The sequence below is a fragment of the Anser cygnoides genome, chromosome 2, assembly GCF_040182565.1.
Source record: "Anser cygnoides isolate HZ-2024a breed goose chromosome 2, Taihu_goose_T2T_genome, whole genome shotgun sequence".
Taxonomy (NCBI): Eukaryota; Metazoa; Chordata; class Aves; order Anseriformes; family Anatidae; genus Anser; species Anser cygnoides.
The window spans coordinates 145,300,563-145,320,245 of record NC_089874.1 but is presented as its reverse complement, the minus strand read 5'-3'; the positions used below and the strand labels follow the sequence as shown (position 1 = coordinate 145,320,245).

General features: G+C 43.9%; 1 protein-coding gene across 2 annotated transcripts in view; it reads left to right on the top strand.

The window, feature by feature from the left end:
* Positions 1-19,071, top strand: part of SYBU (syntabulin) — a 41,326-nt gene extending 22,255 nt beyond the window's left edge. Inside the window, exons 2-6 of one of the 2 annotated variants that reach the window (XM_013179991.3) lie at positions 528-616; positions 12,367-12,469; positions 14,521-14,721; positions 15,687-15,836; positions 16,988-19,071. In XM_013179991.3, coding sequence (XP_013035445.3) covers positions 528-616; positions 12,367-12,469; positions 14,521-14,721; positions 15,687-15,836; positions 16,988-18,098 — 1,654 coding nt within the window. In that variant the 3' untranslated portion in view covers positions 18,099-19,071. The remainder of the gene's footprint in view (positions 1-527; positions 617-12,366; positions 12,470-14,520; positions 14,722-15,686; positions 15,837-16,987) is intronic. The other variant, XM_066990666.1, reaches the window with a different exon arrangement.
* The last annotated feature ends 612 nt before the right edge of the window (positions 19,072-19,683 follow it).

Below are 19,683 nucleotides of genomic sequence, written 5' to 3'. Positions count from 1 at the left end.
ACAGGGAGATCCTGTATGTTATTTTGCACTGCAAATTTCATTAGCCAGCAGGAATGAAGCATTTTTAGAGCACAGGCTAAATAAATTGCACTGAAGTGAAAAAATGCTCTATAACTTCTGATAGCTAATATTAGAATATAATTAGAGTATACATTTTTGAGCAGAAGACTCTTAACAAGTTAGATAATTATTAGCATATCAGTTATTTTTAGTTTGCAACTATAATTTAAACAAACTTACTTGAATTAATGTTGAAAACATGTTCAAATAGCCAAGTAGTTATTTGAAATGAGAATAAGGAAAGTAGTAGCTACAGAAAGTGTTTTGACTTCAAAGTGTTTCATATTTTTGAACCCAAATCTACAAGTTCCAATTAAAGTGTCCTAGAAAAACAGTCTTTTAATTTTGTATTATAAGTTTTATGATCCCCATCTTCTGAAAACATAATTTAGAAATTGCTTAGTAGAGATGAAGGCAATTACTGGTTGTGTTGTGGACTCTCAAGATGTGTATCTCTCACTGTTCAGAAGACTCTCAGGTTGTGCCAAGGGCCCAGATGCTGCGGTGAAAGTGGAGTATCCAAAAGAGAAGTTGACAAGACGCAGAGGAAGATATGGCAAGTAAAGGGCAAAGGCCCAAATCGCACATATCAAAGATAATTACCTGCCCAACTCTGGGCTGGCAGCACAGACCAACAATTAAGGGTCCTGGGCACAATTTTTCTGCAGTTAGGTAGTTAAGTCCTTTCTCAGGAGAAAAGGGAGGAGATCCCTGTTAAGTAGTCAAGTGAAGGGAAAAGCTTAGATCTGTGTGTGCATCTTTGGAAGGATGGACTTGAGCACATATGAGAAGAGAGCCCTTGCAGCAGACTGCAGGGTAGGGTGAGGGGATTCAGAGTCTTCTCCCAGGGAAGCTGTTCTACTTCAGATAATTTAGTAACTGTTTTATTGGGTATTTGAAGCAGAGTTCCCAGCAGGCACACCGTAACTCCTTTCTCTCTGGCCCATTTATCCCAGTATCACTCATGATTTAGGAAAAGTGGGACATCCACCTTCAAAGGGAGATTCTCTCTCTAAGATGCTCTGCAGGCTGGTACCTAAAGTTGCTCTCTGCCCATAAAAACTCTGGGCTGATGGTCGTGCAGAGACCTGTGCCAGCCAGGTCATCTTTTAGCTCCAAATGCCTTTTGACAGAGATACAGATCTCAGGGGAAAGGAGGGACACGTGCTTCTCATGTTCCTCACACAAGAAAGGCACTGGGGTTTAGAGGTCAGAGTTGAGGCAGGCGTGGAAGATGACAGTAGCTGTAACCTTTATTCAGGCAGGTTTTCCATCCCCTCTGGTAATCCAGAATGGAGTATGAGCCAAAAAAAGAGAAACTGATGCTATACACACTATACGTTCCTAAGTATTTATTTTAAACTATGCGTGAGGTCAAGCTGGAACATGATTTGCAATTTGTGAATGTACTGCAGCAAATTTTCTGCTCCTTCTGGCTGTTTTCTGTGGCTTCCAGCCTGCTTCACCTCCACAGAATAAAATACTGTGCATATGAAAGAGGCCATTATGAATCTTCCCTTTGGAGATTTTTTTTGTGCTCTGCTTTTAAATTACGATCTGTATTATTTATGTCAACGTTTTAAAATAGCTTTCTGATTCCCCAGTTATAGTAAAAGTATTCTGAGTCAACTCCAGCTAAATTTTACTATGCACAACTCCCACTAACCATCAGTTTTTGTTTCAAGTCATTATTCGTAAAATATCACACATCACAGCCAGAATCCTGTGTTGCTGTGACATTCTTTATGGTTTTCCAGCTGTATTCCTCCTCCCCATGATAAACAGTGTTGCCAGTATTTCTTTTTATCTTTGAATACACAAATTGCGTTTCCTTAATCTCCCTTCATAAACAGTGCCCTGTAATCCTATTATCATTATTGTTGACCTTTTTTGGAATTCCTCCAGGTTATTAATGCCTTTTTAATGAGGATCCTGGGATTTAAACAGTTTTATGAGCAATGTTTACTTAAAAAATGATAGATTATTTCCTTTTTTATTCTCCTTTATTTCCACTATTTCTTTTTTGTATGTCATCTTACTGTGTTCAAAGTGGAACGATGCAAATAGCTGATTTGGAGTGTTGCTGCCAAATCAAAACATTAAACAAAATCTTTGTTTCATACTGAACAAAGATGATATTAAATCTAAAATATGTAGAATATTTGGGGAGATACTTTAATGTTTTTAACCCCTTTTAAAAGCAGAAAGAAATCTGATCATTTTCAAAATTTAAACACCATTTCAAACAGAAAATTGAAGTTTCTGATTTGCCTTTTTTTGGCCGTGTTTGACCTCGAATCATAGTTTCAGTGTTCTCTGAACTTTGTGTTTTGGTAAGTAAATTACTCCCTTAAAAGTTTTGTTTATGTCTATATATTCCTTGTGTTTGTATATCTGTATTCATCCATAGGCATGGAAAGCTAAGGGAATGTCTTTAATTTAGTCCTGCAAATCTCACTTACTTGATTTCACTGTGGTGTAAAGACATCAGCTAAGTTGGTGATTACTGGGCTCAGAAGTGGAAGCTCAGCCATAAACAACTAAGCAAGTTTTTGCAGATAGCTTTGGCATTTTGAACACTTGGCCTGTTTAAGCACTGGTATTTTACTTCCTTTTATGTTCATAGATATCTAAATCCTGGTGAAGTTACGTTTTAGATGCCTACACTGTGTTGTGGTTCTCATTCGAAGTTACTATGGTGAGCTGAGGAAGAGCCTAGGAGAAATGCATTTCCAGTCCCCTATTCCAACAAATAAACCAAAAGTACATAAATAAATAATAGAAAAGCAGCTGGAAGAGCAACTAGATAGCGGTTGCCCAACTTTGCCCAAAACTTCAGATTGTAGAACTTAATTTTCTCAGGTCTGTTCCTCTGTGCAATGTGTCTGTGATATCCCACAGAAAGTTCAACAACTGTGATGGAAATCATAGAATCATTAAGGTTGGAAAAGACCTTCAAGATCATCTGGTCCAATCATCACCCTACTGCCAATGTCACCCACTAACCCATGTCCCTAAGCACCCCAGTGTCCCTAAGCCAGGCACAGGGAACCATGTGAGACATGGGCCAGGTTTTGAGCTGTTGAGCACTTTTAAAGCTGACCCACTTCTCGGTGTACCCAGAAAGGGCTTCACACATCTGAGAAGTTTTGGTGACTGCAACAGAGAGATTAACTGGCGGGAGGTATTCCCAGGGTGAGTGGCAGGGAGCACTTTTTCTGAAATTCCCCCTTTGGAGCTGGAGACCTGATGTTTCATCAGTCTCGTCTCCAGTTGTTGCAAGGTGGATATCACTTTCCCAAGAAGCTTGGGTTGTTACCACCTTCAATGTGACGTTACTGGATGTGGTGCTTAGGGACATGGTTTAGTGGGAAATATTGGTGGTTGGTGGACGGTTGGACCATATGATCCTGGAGGTCTTTTTCAGCCTTAATAATTCCATGATTCTATCACCAAAAAGTGAACCTACTTTATAATAGGGTATCTATATCACTTCTGAAATTCTTCAGGTAATACCATGTTGTTATCTTTCTGAACCCAGGAGCTCATCAGGCTGTGTCTGTTTGCTAGAACTGGCAGAACACAGTGTGACCATAAACCCTCAGGGATTAATAAGCTGAAAAGCACAGGCTTCATGTCTGTAATTAGTGCTTCTCAATAATAAGTGCTATTGGGGGGGGGGGGGGGGGGGGGACACTTTGAACAGCAAGTGACAGCAGTCATAACTTGTAATGTATTGCCCTCAGAACTGGTGTAGCTTTATTACTATAAAAACAGTAGTTTAGGCAACTAGTTGATATACAGGGTAGGGTTTTAGTGTTCTTGTCAGTCAATGACACTTGAACTCAATTAGTTTTTGTAATGATTTCAATGTGTGTGTTATGGTAATGTTTTATTGGATTATGATGAATTTTGCTTTTCATCCTTGGGACCTCAGGGTTGTTTAGATGGTTACCTCCCAGATACGTTTCTTGTTCCCGTGTTTTTCTCTTCCCAGTTGAAAACATGTCAAACTGATTTAAATTGTTTTGTTTACATTGTAATGAAAACCATATGTTTTATATTAAGGGAGACTGTGCAAAAACTTTCAGCTGAATCAAGTTTAGCATGTCAGCCCATACATTTGCATATATACTGTGGACGCGTGCCTGTACAATTAATTGCTGTACACGAGGCAGCCTCTCTCTTCCTGGTGTGTTGGAACCAGATTTAGCAGACGTGAAGAAGGGGCCTCTGAAAGCCCTTTGTTAAACTTCTGCCACCAACGTGACAGGAGGGCTGGGATGTTTTCCCAGTCTGTGATGGAGTTCGCTCCCTTTCTGTGTACTGCTAAGTCATCCTGCCAAAGATGACATTTTCCAGCTCCTAAAAATACATCTGACCAGCCTGTCTATTTCCCTTGAAACAGAACAAATAGCACTGCTAGGTACAGAGCAAAAAAATCTCCTGAGGTGACAGCACACATTTACTTGTAAAGGATACTTGTATATTGGTGCATTTGCACATACATTGTATAAAACTGTCAAATGCAAGTTGAATACCAGGTTATATCACTATCAGTATATTTTTCAGACATCCAGTTTCAATGTTTCTAGTGAAGTTGGTGTAGCAAAGTGGCATTCTTCCTCCTCTGATCCCAAGAGCCTGTTTGTCTGTCTGAACAGGAAGGTAGGCTCCCCAGACTCTTCCCTTCTGCCCTGTGAACATGTTCCCCTGCCAAGGGGCTGAGCAGAAAAGTTTGTGGGAGCCACTTCTAAGTTATTGTCAGACCAGCTCAAACTGCTTATAACAGTACAAAAAATAATTGGGTCAGGCAGATTTCTGTGTGAAGGATCTCCTTAAGTTATATATAGCAGAAAAAATAATTTACATGAAATGCCTTTTATCTGTTCCAACATCCACTTGTAGCTGCTCTACAAGAGCATGAATTAAAAACAGTTAAGAAAAACAAGCTTAGATCATAGTGATATGCAGAATATACATGATGGCTCTCTGCCAGCATCAGTAATTAGTTTGTAGTGACTGTGATTTTAGAGAGGAGCTTGATTGATTGTGGTTTCACAGCATACACAAGTCACATTCTGTATTCATTTTGAGATGTGCAGTCTTTAGAATTTGCATTAATACAGTTCAGATTACTACCCAAACTATAGTACTTGGATGAGATCAGAAAACTGCTTAATGAGATAAATTTTGATTATATTGTTTGATAACAAATCTTCTTCCAAAGTAAGAGGAGTAAGCAAGCAAGATGAGCAAAAATCAAGAGGAATAAATAGTTCAGATCACACAGCCAGCAGACTGAATGGAAAGGATCATTTATAAAATCAAGTTTAGATTCAAACACTGGGAAGCAGGATCTGCATTGCAGATCTTCCCAGAAGTCTGCTAGTTAATACTGAGCTGGAAGTCTCCTCACCCAGCAGTTCTGAATAGTTTGTGGAGGCTCACACTGACAGTTTGGCTCCACATCCCTTCTGGCTGCCCCTTTGCCAGCTGCCCAGGTTATACTGGCTGTGGCTGGAGCAGGCCATCAGCTGAGCTGGGGTTAGCAGTGCTGTGTGGGCAGCACTGCAGGCTGGCGTGGGAGTGCTGAGAAAGGTTTGGGTGGCTGTCCACCCAAGAGTAGCGAGTGGTAACTTCATTGGGCAATGCAGAGGGATAGGGGAGGGTATGCCTGTTCTCCACTTAGAATTGATGATGCCAGGCATTGCTGTGCCCAGCTTCTTCTTGTCTGGTTCTGGGAGCGCAACTCATAAGTCTGAGCTTGATGACTGAACTGCGTATAAAATGAGGAGTTTGTTAGGTACTAAAATCCAAGATTCACAGCAGAGAGCATGCCAGGCAGGAAAACACCTCCACCAGTCCATAGGAAATACCAGAGAGAAGTGCCTAGCTCCCTGACTGAGCCATCTTCTTGTAGTCCTCAGTGTGCCTCAGATTCACTCCAAACCTCCTTGCTGCAGCTAGACTGTGCCATGTCAGTTCAGACAACCAGCACGCTTCATTTCTTTGAAATATGGCCACCACTAGTGTCAGCACCATGTTTAGTGCAGCAGTTACACAAAAACAGCTTCCTTGAGCTGGAGCTCAGGCAAAAGATTTGAGTGCAGCACTCTCCTTAGACTAATGGAGTTCAAATCCACACCTCTCGTAAGAGATCCTGATCCACTGATCTCACCTTCCTCCATTTACTGTGGAGTTCATGCTGAACAAGAGTATGAGCCATGGGCAGAAGGAGAGCATGCAAGAGCAGCTTGTGTCACCCAAAAGTTAGAGCAGTCCACATGGAGGAGAGCTCCACGTCCTGTTCCTTGCGCACAGGAATATATCTGCTTTTACCTCGTTACTGTGTGGTGTAAAATAGAATAGCAAGTCCCAGATAGAACTCTCACATGTAATAAGTCAAATAAGAAATAAGTTAAAGATCAAGGAGTGCAAACAAAAGCCACTGGCAGTTATGGACCTGGCACTGAAAATTGGGCGTGTAGTCCGCTGGGAGACGTTGCCCTCGAAACAGGTTGTTTTAAGGGTGCCACCTGAAGGAAAGACTGAAACGCTGAAGCGAGACCTCATCACTTCTTTCCAGCTTCTTTTTCTTGCTTCTGTCAGCGCATGGGGATAGTGGGCTGTTCTCCCCTAGGATGCTTGTGGTGCATGAGGACCATGCGGGAGCAACCCCATGTTAAGCAGAAAGGATGCAGCGTTGGTATTGCCTGGGCACACACTGCTTGTGCTGTTAGAGATCAGAGCTAGAGAGATGAATTGAAGGTTTCAAGATAAAGGAAAGCAAATCTCTTAAAACCACAGATCCTTTCAAAAGCATGCATTACAAGGCCGTCTGCTTTTCCAGCTGTTCCTAATGGCTCTGCTGGAGTTTTTGCACAGTCAGGCCCTATCTCTTCCCCTGGGGTCTCTAAATAAAGCTGTCTACAGAGACAGCATTCCATTTATTTCTCTGTTTGCTGCTGGTGAACACGTATGCGTACTTTGGTCCCATTGCCATATAACAGGATGCTTTTAAAGGCAAGGAGGCTCAGTGAATTTAAGTGCTTTACATCTTAAGGACAAGCTGTCTCTGTCAGCCCTGTTTTATTTACAGCTCTGTTTCACTGGGTGACTATATGCAAAATGTAGCATCAAGACTGATATATATAAAGAGACTGTGTTTATGGAGTCACAAGGTAGGTAAATTCCATGGTTTATGTATGTTGGCAGCTATGAAATAATAATCAAATTTAAAATCTGACACACAAAAAGACTAAATTTTGATAAGCTCATATGCTTCCTGAGTTTTGGGAAGCCAGTTCTGCCAATCAGCTATCAGTGTTCCTGATGCAAATGTTACTTGAACTTTTTCCATTTTTCCGTATTTTAATCTTACTTTTCATATAAAAAATGAACAATAGAATGCACACGAGAAAGTTTCATCTTTAATCTTTTGAAAGGAAAAAGATTAAATGCTAAAGTGCAAGTAAAATTTTAATACTGAGGCCAGAAGACCGTACAGCGTGGTATTTGACCACCTGTAACGGCTAGAAGCAGCAGACTGGAACGCTGTCCTCCAGGTATGCATGTGGGGTTATTGCGTGTCTGTCTGTGTAAGAAACATACATGCTGAGTCTATATGCATATATACATACAGGGTGTGGTATTTCGGTGTTTGCATACCATCCTGGTGGATCCAATGTACCTAATCTGTTCTGCCTGTAAATGCTCTGAATGTAATCTACACCCACAAATGTAGGTGGAATGGCTGTAGTGTGTGAACAGGACAAACATACAGCAGTGCCCACTGGAGGATTACCTGGCCATGCACAGGCATCATTTCCTCCTCCTTAATTTTAATTAAGTTTGCAATTGCATCACGCATGGGTTGGAGAATTTGGCCGTGAGTAATGAGTTGTGGCTGCCCAGCCACTTGCAGTGCTGCAGCAGGATGACTGGTCAGGACACAGATAAGTGCCATCACCCACCCAGCAGGCTTCAGCCACCCTCTTTGCAGCTGTGTGTGGTCCTGCACCCATGCACCACATGCCCCTACCACATGGGGCTGCACAGCCTGCAGTCACAGGGCTGGAGGCTCCTTTCTCCTCCTCTCTATGCCGGCCAGAGCTACGTGACAGTCACGGTGCTGTCAGGGCAGCAAGAAGGCTAAAAGGCAGCAGTGACCACGATGCTGGTGGCATCATGCTGTTAGCTCGGTGCCATTGCCCACCGAGCAGTACAGGGGCAGTGCCAGATGCTGCACAATTTTGCTCCTGCATCTCAGATACCCATTCAAGGCAAGAAGCAATTCTGGAAAATGTTACAGCAGAAGCTGGTGCTCTTCCCAGCTCATGGCTGTGCTCCGCCTTGCCTGCAGAATGCGTGTGCTGCCACTCGGGAGCCCGCTGCATGGCCGGCTGGAGCGACGGGCTGCGCCAGCATTTCTGTCAGAGCATATTCCTGTGTCAGCTCGCCTGCCAGCAGCCTATTGATGCTGTGGTGCCAGGCGGCTGCAGCATGGAAGATTATGTGAATGAATTTCAAGAGATACCTCAAAAGCTGGCAGCTCAACCTGTGGGGTCTGTTGTGGGAAAGGGTGGGTGATACAGCCCTCTTCAACAGGGGAGCCTCAGATCAGGGCAAAACAAGTGTTATGGCCATTTAGGATTTAAAAAAAAACGATGTTTTTTGAGAGATGTCAGTTGCTGTCATGGTTAATGCTGCTTCTGAGGGCTGTTCTGCTGCTTGCATTTGTGAGCTTTTGCAGCCTCATTGTCACAGCAACAGAAATAGTCAACAGGCTTCCTTGGGTTGCTGTCTGTGACAAAATGGCTGTAGGAAGGGTGAGGGCCTGCGTTCTGCTTCTGCCTGTGCTCTTTGTTAGAGCATTTGTAAGACAGAAGTAATACCCAGAATAATACCTTGCAATTTATATCATATGGGTTATTTTACGTAGAGGTACCTACCAAGTAGGAGAAAATATTTTTAGTTCTCCTAGTAACATTACTGTTGAGCTCTGTTACACGCAGAGCTAGCTTGAACATAACTAACACACTTGGAAACATTACAGACAGCGGCCCCTTTAATTTATAAAACGTTCTGGAAGATGCTATAAATATACATATGCTTCATTTTGAGCATGAGTATTCTCCTGTGCTCAGTGTTAAGCTTGTATATAGCAGTTATCAGAATTGGGGCCAGAAAGGTTAATTCTTGCTCTGCAGAAGCAGTTCCTGGTTTCAAATGCACTTCAGTCTTTCAGAAATCTCAGCATTTGAGGTGGTTGCATTTCCAGGCTCTGCTAAATCACATCTGCAGTACCTAGCTTGGCAGCCCTTCCCAGCACTACGTTGCAAGCCAAACAGGTCAGGGAGAGGCTATTATTAAGCCTTGCTTCCTTGAAATGCTTTCAATAACAAGATCTGATTATGATGTGGTCTGCTTAATCATAGATGAGCCCTGGCCAGGGCTCGTTTCTCTGTGTAGCAGCCAGTGCTGGGCTTTGGAAAGCTGTTGGCGTCTTGCAAGGGCACGAATGCTTTGGGGGCCTGAACATCGGAGGTATGAAATCCGTGCGACGTGTTTACCTGTTCGGGTCTTGTTTGTAAAAGTAGATTTGTGTGGTTCCGAGGCAGTGTTGTTTGTACTGTAATCTCTTAGATGAGAGTGCTTTGTTTACCAGGAAAACTGCTGCAGCTTCAGATATTACGTCCCACGGTCATTTCACTTCCCCAAGGAGAGGGTCACTGACATCTGCATTTGTAGACACGATATAAATATTCTATGGAACAAAGCAGAGTTGTCGCTCTGCCTCCCCGCCCTTCCCTGCCTCTGCATGTGGTTTCGATTTGCTTAGAGCCGTAGCGACTTGGGTCACCCCGGGTCTGGTTATCAGGGATGTCGAACTGGATTTGGGATTGGCTGGGGGCGATAAAACTGGGTCCCTGGCACAGCTTTTTTGAGAACTAAGCTATGAATTTCCATGCTTTGAAATCAGACCCTGGAGTGGGGTGGGCTGGGCCGAATGGAGAAACAGGGAGTGATGCCTACAGCTGGCTGCGTGCCCATGAAGGCCCCGGCTGCCCTCACACGCCTGCCGCTGCGGCCCCACGCCTTGCGTCACCCTCCTGTGAGGGACGCTTGGCCCCGAGGGCCGCCGGCAGCCCTGGCACACACCAGCCATCAGTGAGATGGTGGAGGCTGTTTCAGAACAAACTCCTCTTGTAAAACTCCTGTCCTCTATGATTTAGTGGTCCGCAGGTTTTGCTAGTTAGGAGGCACGGTTACATTTCTGTCACAGACTTCTCGCTCAGCCCCTAGCGGAGTCAGGGCCAGCTGCATTGCTGCCCCCACTCCTGGCTGCCTGCTCCCTCTCCCCATAACTGTGGCTTGGAGCTGTCTTCTGTGGGGAGCAGAAGACATGTTCCTTGAATACTCCATTTATTGGAACTCTACAGTGTGAAAACAGCCAAGATACTGAAATGTTTTTCCCCTCTGTGGTGGACTTCTGCCCTGTCATCACAAGGGACCCCATTAAATGCTTGTGACTGGGCCGAGGTTGGTTTTGTGCCTGAGTGTGTGGCACTCCCTTGCTTCCACGTGTGTGACAGGTATCTAGGCTTGATCTATAGCTTGTGGCCTTGCAGCCTAAAAAAGAACAATGAAACCAGCTGGATCCTGCTGAGTCCTGCAGCGTCCAAGCAGGCGGCAAAAGAACGTCACAGGAAGGGCAGCGCTTTCCTTGCTGAAAAGCCGGAGCGCTTCTGGCCAGCTGCTATTCGAGACCGGGTGGGCAGGTCGGAGTCATGAATCATGTGAATCTTGGCGCTCAGACTGTGCAAAATTGGGAAAATACCGAGTTAAATCAGAAAACCTGTGAACTGAAGGCCACTCGGAGTGGTTGCTAAATGCTTCATCCCGTTTCAGCCTGTGTCTGTGAAGAGGTGCTCTGACGGTGCCTTCTTCCAAGCACATTACAGGAGCATAAGATTTGCCTGTCAGCTTTGTTAAAGGTTGAAGGATCTGTGAACTTAAAGGCTTATTTGCCATGGTGGGGATCACAGCAGCTGTAGCTGCATCTCCCCCTCGTGGAAACGTGGCTTATAGCAAAAATGAGTTCTCTGCTCAGTCCTCAGCTGCTGAGTGGGGCAGGTGGCTGTGGTGGGGGCACCGAGGGCCAGTACCCGCAGGGCCCTGTCATCAGCCTGCAGGAGGGCTCCAGCAGGAGGCTTCTCCCGAGCCTTGCCACCACCCACAGCCATCCCCATGCTGATTTGGGAGGGCACCAGGGCACCCACTGGCCTCTGCTCCGTCCTGGGTGGTGTGAGGAAGCAGCGGCTGCGAGGTGCCTACCAGTTCTCGGGGGGCAGGTGCTGGATGATCACGGTGTGCCTTCCTGCTGAGCAGCTGTTCTTAAAGACCTCAAAAAGTTATTTCCATTCCCTCAAATAAAGCTATTATCTGTCATTGCAACCCTGCAGCGTTAGACTTGGAAGTGGCTTGGTACAATGGCATTTTGAGCAACAAACAAATCCTAACATCAGGGTTTTCTTCCACATGGTAAGACTGTGTTAATACATTTATCCACTACTGACCTTAGCAATATGAGATCAGTTGTTTCATATTTAACAGCACCTGGGATACACAGGCTGTAATCTATAGGAAGTCAGTAATCAGATAGGTGGCTTAACACCCAAGAAGCACTTGAGAGCCAGGCATTATTATTAAGGGATTATTTTAAAGCTGTTAGAACTGCCTTACTATGCTTCTGTGCCACATGGAAACCTGCATATATAGAGACAGATAAATATATATATTGCCTGTTAGCCTATATACATTTATACATACATATACACGTACATCAGCTCAGAAACCAACCTAGAAGCAGCTTTCCTCTCAGCAGATACTATTTTCATATGGTTTGAAACAAGAGAAATGTAGTTACAGTTGGATGCTTTTAATCACCATGCTCTTGAAGGAGCCATGTCAGCAGCTTCATTCATATACTGATAGCTGTGAAAAAGCAAACAGGTTGTCATAACAAATGTTTCTAGCCTGGTTCTAAAATGGCTTCTGTAGAGTGCGGTGTATGGTGTCCAAATTTTTTTTGTGCTCTTGTTGAAGTTCCAGTTCTGAAGAAGTGTTGAAAATCTGGAACATATCCAGTGCTTGTCCTTGGGGATGTTTGAAAATTCATGTAACTTCTAAGATTCACACAATGCAGACAAAGGAAGGATGCTTGTGATTCATTGTTATTTTGCAAGCAGTCTTTGAGTTATAATTTCCATCATATCTTTACTGTTCCCTCTTCCTTTCCAGGGAGTGAAGCTGATTTTAGCTCCTCAAGCAGCACGGGCAGTGTTTCAGTTCCTGAAGTCCGTATGTCTGTTGCTGGAAACAAAAGATTTTCTTTTTCTCGCAAGTAAGCAAACTAAATTTTTCTGTATATTTCAAGTGTCGCTAGTGCAAAGACTGCAGTGTAAGATCTTGCGATTAATGCTTACAATATCAGTACTTCCAGGTTATGACCTTATTTTCTGTAGGAAGAAGTTGACAATATTGCCTTTAATGTTCTTTTCTGAAACACCCTCGTCCAGCCTTTATATAACTAAAATTATATGCAAATAAAAAAGATGATCATAGTCATCTACCTCAATGAACCTTTCATTGAAAGATTTCAGTAAGTTTTCTCCATATCATCTGTGAACTGCAGATCTAGACAGCTTGTGAATACTGGGGTGTTTGGATGAAGCAGTGCACATTGTGCTCTGCCCACGCAATCCCTGCTGGTACATTTTTTTGAGTAGGTGGAAAGAGTTCAAGTTGACAAGACTTGTTTCCTGCCCTTTGTGGAGTCACGAGAGAGGAGTTGGCAGGCAGACTGGGACCAGCAGCAGGATACCCATATGCTGAAGTCACACAGACTTCTTCAGTGTGGCCCAGTGTACAGAGATCAGCAGAATGATGCTTAACGAACAATTTCCTATCTGTATCATGAGACTGTTAGAAAAATAAGGATCAGTTAAGCTCTCTCTGGATTAAATCTAACAATATAAGGTTACTACTTGTGGAAAAAAACTAGGTGTAATATGAAGCCCTAAAATGACAAGAACGTGTAATTTCATTTATTATTGTGTATTTAAATATAAACATAAATATTAGACTATACTGACCTACTTAATTGGATAGAAGTCCTCTGTAATAATGCTCCTTCAAATGCATTGCTGTGTTATTACACAAAAGTCGATGCTGTACTGTACAAAGTGGAAAGAGATGTCTCCTTTGTAACACGTTCTTTTTTAACTGATTGTTTTAACTCACTATGAAACATTTCAGTGTTGTCACAAACCACAGTCCTGCACTTTATTGTAAAATAATTGTAAATTCACCCAAACCACAGCACTGTGATGAAGGCTTGCAGCATAGCCAGTCAGCCATCTGTTCCTGATAAACTGTTCCATTTTCAGAGAAGGGAGGAAACCAATTCAGACAATTTTAAGAAGAGATTTCTCTTCATAATTCTGTGGTATTTTAATTTTTATGTTTGAGCCTTCTCTTTTGCTGGCTAGATTTGCCTTTTTCCATATTTTTTGAAACCTGCCCTTTCATTAGAGTTTAGAAGAACAACTTCCAGTAGAGACTGAAGGTAGCAGCACAGTAGTGTAGGAAAGCATATCAGCTGAACAAATGAAGAGTGCACCTCTAAAAGCTGTCCCCAGTGCCCCAGTTCTTTGGTGCTCTTGGACAGTGCAGATATGAATTGCATTCAAGCACACACAATGAACAAGTTAGTTAATAAAGATAGGGAAAAGAAAGGTAGGTATGTACAAGAGAAACTGTAAGGAAGAAGAAACTGTGCTTTTCTTCGTCTATTTTAATACCATTTCAGCCTGCTCTCAAGGTTCAAACTATATCTAAGCAAATAAATAGCTGACAGTGACAGCTGAAGCACCCAGTTTGCCAAAGGCACAAAAGAACAGTGGCTCAAACAAAATCTGTTTTCACTTCACACGGTGATCCCTCAGGCTGCTTGCTGAGGAATCTGACAGAGGTCTTACAACAAGCCTCTGTCAGCCTCCAAGGCTGGGCATCTCTTTGCAGGCCTGGCAGGGGAAAGCTGAAATGCGGTTCTTTTGGAACTAGTCGGGTTTGTAGCCCTCTAATTACTTAATGGAGTCAGGGGTTCAGAGAACGTGGATGATCTGATGGAGTCGCTGGGAACTGTAATGTAAACAGAGAAATGTGAAAATGAATGCCAGAGGTTTCCTAGATCATATAGTTCAAACTAAGACCCTCACAGTCAATGAAAAAACATGCAGTGGCTGATGACATCTAGGCTCTTTTTCCAGCTGCTCACAGTCACTTATCTGTTCCAGTGGTATCTCATGGACAATTTTGGATGTAAAGTAAGACATAACGGGTTGTGTGGCAAGGATAACCCAATATGCTTTAACCATTTTGGTTCCTCTCCAGTCGTGGCCCTTATGGTCGGAATAGTGGATCGTCATCCTACAAGTCTGCAGCCAGCCCACCTGCTCTCCGTGAAAAGGACCTTTTGTCTACCCTGTGCAGAAATCAGCAGAATCCTCTTAGCATCCAACAACTTTATGGGGCTTCTCCCCCTAGCAGTAACTCAGGAAGTAACAAAGGAAGTGACAGCAGCCCAATAATGAGGCAAGTGTTTATTTCATCATCCCAGTGTTCAGTGCTCTGCACTGGAATGTGGGAACAGCCAAGTAAGTCATCTTGCTCCTCAGCGTAGGTGTGACTCCTCATACTGGTGGCTTGACAGTCAGCAGGGTGCTCCAACCCATATTTTCCTACCACTGCAAAAGCTTTTTTGTTTCAGCACTGTAAAATTAAAGGTTACTCTCAGTCAAAGGCCTCTTGTAGTTGGTTTTCACTTCAAGGCAGGCTCTTTCATGTGGTTTCATGCCATCAGTTCCCATGTGGATTTACTGGTTCTTTCGCATAAGGGTCCTTTTGCTTTGGAGAGAGTTGGGTGTGGTACTATAGAAAATACTATACACTCAGGCAAAAATTCACCCTGCCTAGCCTTAGGCACCTACCCAAGGAGTGCAGTTTCCTGTAGAGGGAAGAAAACAGATGCCTGCCAGAGGATGCAACACATAGTGCAGAGACTAAATTGCTACCATGCTGCTGCTGTTTCTGTATCTCCCTTTCTCTCTCAGACAGCTCAGCAGTCCAGCATGTCAGATACACTCCTGAAGCTAGACAGGGTGAATCTAGGTTTCAGTGTGCACAACTTTATAATTCATATGCGGATCTAAACTCAGTTCTTACATTAACTTACTTAGCCTGTCTGCTCTTGAACACTCCACCCGTTTTAGGTGAGGGGATGTCTTGTTATTTTAAAGATAAATGTCTCTTTTGGTGTAATTGCACTGAGACCAAGTGCTATAAATAGGAAATGTTTCACTATAGCCACATATCAGCAGTTCCCTCAGGTATTTTGACTTACCAGAGTGAGTCACTTGTGCTGACACTGAGAAGCCCCAGATGAGTCAAGTGTAAACTCAGTTTTGTGTCAGTCAATATGGTATTTTTATTTTTGCCAAAGCTGAAGAACTGTAGGAGTGATGTTATGTGACGGTTTGTTTGTCTTTCCTTCTTTTCAGGCGATCAGGGAGATACCTGTCTTGTGGTGAGAACCGTAGCATTAAGCCACTAAATCCGGAACAGTATTTGACTCCTCTACAGCAGAAGGAAGTCACAGTACGACATTTAAAAACAAAGCTGAAGGAATCTGAGAGCAAGCTTAAAGAAAGGTATATTTCGTTTCAGAAATCAGAGTTGTAAAGGTTTTTTCAAGAACATATAGGGATGGGACTCCTGAATGTTTTACTAATTTCTTCACCTCGTAAAGTTGTAACTAAGAAATTTAAAATATAATCAGACTGGTTAAGTTGTTTTCAAGGTATTGCAGGTTTCATCTGCTCAGTAAATACATACCATGCAGTTTATTTATGCATAAAACTGGCTCTTTTCCCTTTGAACTTGCCTAATATTAGGCAATTTTATTAAAAATAAAGGGTATTTTTTATCAGTCTGATTTAGCACCAAGAATTTTTATACATAAAAGTTTTATCCCTGCAAACTTGTATTACTTTAGTCTTCTTTCTACCTCTGTTGGTGAAATACGACTTCAAAATGCACTCCTTACTCCCTAATGAAAGAAAAGCTGTTACACAGACCAGTGAGTCCGCTTGTGTTTTTGTTGCTTATATTGAATTTTTCACAATAGCCCTCTGTATTGGTGCTGAGCAAAGACGTGACGATGTGCATTACACAGCGACAGATGTCATTTCTTTGACTGAGAATGGGCTTTGAGAGCTGGGTCTCCAGCACACACAACGCAAGCAGGCATGAAGGGCGTTTGAGTGTCCTCCCGAGGCAGAGTCCCGGGGACCCCAGGGTGCAGCTGAGGCCAGCCCAGCCTCTGCATCTATCAGGTCTGGAGCTCGCCTGCCGCGTGAGATCAGCGTTACCCTGGCTGCAGGCACAGAGCTGCTTGCGGGCGTGGGCAACGTGTAGCGTGTGCTCTCCAGGCAGACATTTCTCCGTTCCTCCAGGGCAAGGCAGTAGGTGAGGTGCAAGTGCTGTACTGATTGGATCCAACCTACAGGCCACCACTTGCACCTCCAAATGTCAGGGGTCGTGGCACAAGCCTCAAAAGTGCCACAAGACTGCTGACTGCGTGGTGAGGTTGGTGACTCCAGTTAGCGGTCAGCCAGCGTGTCTTGGCAGCCGCCTTACAGCTCTGCTGACTCTCTCAGCAGTGTCAGCAAGTGGCGCGTGGAGGAATTTGCCTCCTCCGTGGAGCATCTCCTCTGCCTAGCCATCCCGGTGCAGTGGAGCCTTTTGTTGACTCTAGCTGGCCAGTCAGCAGAAGTGTTACAACATTTTTCTTTTGCTACAGGGAGACAGAAATAGAAGAGCTGAAAACTCAGCTGGAACGCATGAGAGAAGACTGGATTGAAGAGGAGTGTTGCCGTGTGGAGGCACAGCTGGCCTTAAAGGAAGCAAAAAAGGAAATTAAACAACTCAAGCAGGTTATTGAAACCATGAAGAACAACTTGGCAGATAAAGACAAAGGCATTCAGAAATATTTCATAGACATAAACGTTCAAAACAAGAAACTGGAATCTTTGCTGCACAGCATGGAGATGGCTCACAGCGGCTCTCTGAGCGATGAGTATGTGTCTGACTCCCCAGGGAAGCCGTTAGCACTGTACGTCAAGACACCAGAAAGCCTCATAGCAGAGGACCAAGCTTCGGAGGAGACGGGCGATAACGAAGCATTGAGGAGTGAGGACACTGAGGACACAAGTAACACAAGTAACGAGAGCGATTCGTCTAGGGAGAGTTCAACCACTGCAAGTTCTGAAGCGAGTGATCCATCTTCCTCCAGTTCTGTTGTGGATCGAGAGACACAGGAAAATGTTTCTGATGAAAAACTGTCTTCTTCTGAGAAAGAGGAGGAAAGCATCAACATGACAGCGGAACGGTCCATTCAGACCGACATGCCACGTGACCTAAATGTGGAGTGGTTCATTCAAAATATCTTCATATCTCGAGATTCCCTTCCAAGCCCACCTTCCTCAGTGAAGGAACTGAGTGAGTTTTCTTCTGGAACCTACACTGTGGATTCTGGTATGGTGGTGGACATAACTCCGAACAGTCCAAACTCTGCCATCTTGTTGCCTTCTGTGGAGTCTCCACACAGAAACGTGGATTGTGAAGTTGAGAACCGGGTCATGAAAGAACTGGATTTTACAGAGCCATGTGATGAAGAGTTTTGGTATGTGAATACTTGCCCTCAGACAGGAATAACGAAGAAGCACTGGAACAGCAGCTTCCTTGTAGATCTCCTGGCGGTAGCAGCCCCCATCATACCCACTGTCATGTGGGCCTTCAGCACTCAGAGAGGAGGAGTAGACCCCATGTACAACATCGGATCACTGCTTCGTGGGTGCTGCCTGGTGGCCCTGCACTCACTGCGTCGTACACCCTTCAACATCAAAACCTAATTTCTGCTCGGTCACGGGGCACCAGGGGGCAGGGGGGAGGATAAGAGAAATACTGTATGTTCTGGCAGACTACATTGTTTTGCTCTTGACTATTTGATTTGCACTATAACTTGGTTCGAAAACATCTTCCTTGTTTCAAAATGACAAAGCTGAACCCTGCAGTTTCTCAAAATGTTTGTAACTGGCGTAGGACTGTATTGCTGCCTACAGAAATAGTCCTCCTGTGCCCAGTCACCGGGTCCCTCCCCTCTGCTGGCGTCTTTCTTGCATCAGCGCGTCTGCCCAGTGAACAGGGTCAGGGGCAGCAAGCAGAATTACAGCTAGCACTGCTTCGGGTTTGCTTGCTGAGTTAGTTTAAGCTCAGTTTCCCTGCCCGCTTCACTGAGCAAATGCACTGGCTGAAGGGCAGCATGTGATGCATACGTGAACAAACGGCAAGAGGAAGTTGGGGTATTTCCTTAGGCAGCACTAACTTAAAACACTTGTGAAACTGCAGCGTTAAGTAAGATGGAGGCTCTTTTCCCATAAGTGTATCACACGTGTACTCTAGAAAGCATGCTAGCGCTTTCCATGTGTTGTCTGAAACGTCAATTCAATTTAAAAAAAATAATAATAATCCATATTTCCCAGGCAGCTTCCAGCACATCATTCATGCCTGTCTCGTGTAGTGCTCTTCCAAACCTGCAATTGCTCGAGCATTCCACTGGTCTTGTGCGTATGAGGGGACTGTAACCAAAAATGTTAAGTGGGTGGGAGTCTTGAAACGTGTTACAATGGTAAATATAGGGGTGGATAGACTTTAAAACAACATTAATATTCAAAGTCTTAATGTATTGGGACGTGATAGTCATTCGAGCCATGTGAAATACCATCTATAAATGTACTGGGTTTTAACTTATTGTTTATTTAATAGCTTTATTATAAATTACCTTTATAACTACAAGTTCATTAAAGCATGTTAGAAAACTTACAACTGTACGAGTGTCTTATTTTGGCAAAGCTATTAAAAAATGCTCCGTTTCAGATGAGGTATCACATACATAGCCAGAAGAGGCTCCATGTGAGGGCATAAGGAATCGTCAGGACCCTCAGAAGAGAGTTAGGTTGAGGAACAACTAATTACAGCACCCAGTGGAAGCGCTCCGCAGGAGGAGGCTCCGCTTGGTCTGCAGATGCACCCGCCACGCGCTCAGCTGCACCCACGCTGTACTAACAGAAGCAGGTAGCCTCGTTCTTACCCCATCATTCCTAAATGTCTCCTGTTGTGAATGAAAAAAAAAAGTCACGGAGATTGCATTATTCCTATTTTAAAATGTCTGTTCAAGGCAAATGGACCGATTCCCTAGCCCCAGTGTTAGCATCTTTATTACAATCGTGGGTTGCGCTGTTACATCTGCTGTTGTTTAAGTGCTCTTCACTTCGAGTGGTGGGGAAATGGAGCATAACTTAGAGCAGAAAGTGACCTCCAGTTCCAGGAGAGACACTCACCTGTGACTACCCAGGTTTCTTTTGTAGCAAGCGGGGAAAAAAGCACAAACCTCGCCACATGTAAAATTTCAACAGGCTCAACTCACCTCTCACCCTG